Consider the following 1,454-nt stretch of genomic DNA (forward strand, 5'->3'; position numbering starts at 1 on the left):
CTCCTAAATATTTAACCTTTCTGTGTGTTGACGTTTACGACCAACCCTAAGTCTGTTATCTGTCTTAAGGAATGGGAAGTCTCAGCTATTGTTGACATTACCAGTTTTATGACCGGTCAACTCTCGGTCACAGAGCCTAAGAGTCAGATAAGTGATTCAGTGTCTCCAGGTGTTAACGCCCCAATATGTTGTTCACTCTCTGTAAACTAGTTAAAAGGTCTATCGAGAGATAGGCTGGGGAGAATTGACGTGACAACCCACCCGTGCAGTCAGAACCTTTTGCTGCTGTGACTTGTGATATGAATTCTCCGGCCGTTGACTTGTAATAAACATCATTGTTTGACATCAAAGCTCCAACTCTCCTCGTGTCTCTCTGAGTCCTGACTCTCCATTGCTGCAGAAGTTTCCCTAAGTAATGTACATTTTGGAAACAGCTGCTCACATGTTAAAACAATCTCAAGCTGTAAGGCATTTATACTTTTAAAATAAAATATATATATTTTTTAAAGGAGGATTCCGCCAACACATGTGAAAAGTGTGCTCTTGGCATCATCACTCTATTTCCATGTCTAAGAGATCCATACTCAAAGAATGGATACGTAAGGCTATGAATGAATGACCTGTATTCGAATTTGTGAAAAGGAAGTGTGTTCATTCTTAACTTTTAGAACAACCGTCCTGTAATGCTATCACTTCTGTGCTCTCAGTTTTGATTTCTTTTTGGAGGTTACAGGAACACTACTATGATGCAGGTGGTGGATCTGTCTACTTGGCATGGAGGATAAAGACGGTTCAGCGCAACACTGCAGTTCAGTCCCGGAGGAGCTACCCCAGCACTACCTATCAAGATGGTCCAAAGAGCAAGAGGGATTTTCTCTTGACTTGTGAGCAACTGACTGGCGAGGAATGCAGAGAGGCAATATCCTTCATGAAGCATTCAGCTGACGAATCAGTTGTCAAAGAGATGATGAAGACAACATTTCAGTGTCGGCAAGCAATGACTCGGGACCAGCAAGCCTCTTCAACAGTCCTGGATGTGTTTCCTCGTTTCCTCGACGTCCTTGGCGTGGTAAGAACAACATGTCATATTTAGTTTCTTATTTGTAAATGATTTGGATGGTCTGAGGGTTCATGGTGTTTCTCCTGTAGGTTGACCAAGATTTCACAATGATGCTTGGAGAAGAGATTTCAGGAAAAATGTTGTCGAGATGGCCCACTTTCTTCAAACCTAGGACCTTGGCAGACTGCAAGAACCTACACTCTAATGTTCATGTTGATGACCATTGTCTGCACAACAAAACTCAAATGAGTCAGGCAAGTAGTTTCTCTTTCAGATTTTGTTTACTGAAAATCTTGAGACCTTTCAATGTTATCGGTTGCATAACCTTGATTTAAGACTATTTTCAGCTTTAAATGACTGACTGTTATATTTGCATCTTTTTTGCCCCTAGGAT

The 1,454-nt window shown here is 41.4% G+C and overlaps 1 protein-coding gene across 1 annotated transcript; it reads left to right on the forward strand.

Moving 5' to 3' along the window:
- LOC104948522 (uncharacterized) lies at positions 1 to 1,448 on the forward strand. The gene is made up of 3 exons (XM_010774726.1): positions 1 to 147; positions 734 to 1,069; positions 1,150 to 1,448. The coding sequence occupies exons 1-3, from the start codon at positions 109 to 111 to the stop codon at positions 1,393 to 1,395; spliced, it is 621 nt and encodes a 206-aa protein (XP_010773028.1). The 5' UTR covers positions 1 to 108; the 3' UTR covers positions 1,396 to 1,448.
- The last annotated feature ends 6 nt before the right edge of the window (positions 1,449 to 1,454 follow it).

The sequence above is a fragment of the Notothenia coriiceps genome, unplaced genomic scaffold, assembly GCF_000735185.1.
Source record: "Notothenia coriiceps isolate Sejong01 unplaced genomic scaffold, NC01 NC01_scaffold00014509, whole genome shotgun sequence".
Taxonomy (NCBI): Eukaryota; Metazoa; Chordata; class Actinopteri; order Perciformes; family Nototheniidae; genus Notothenia; species Notothenia coriiceps.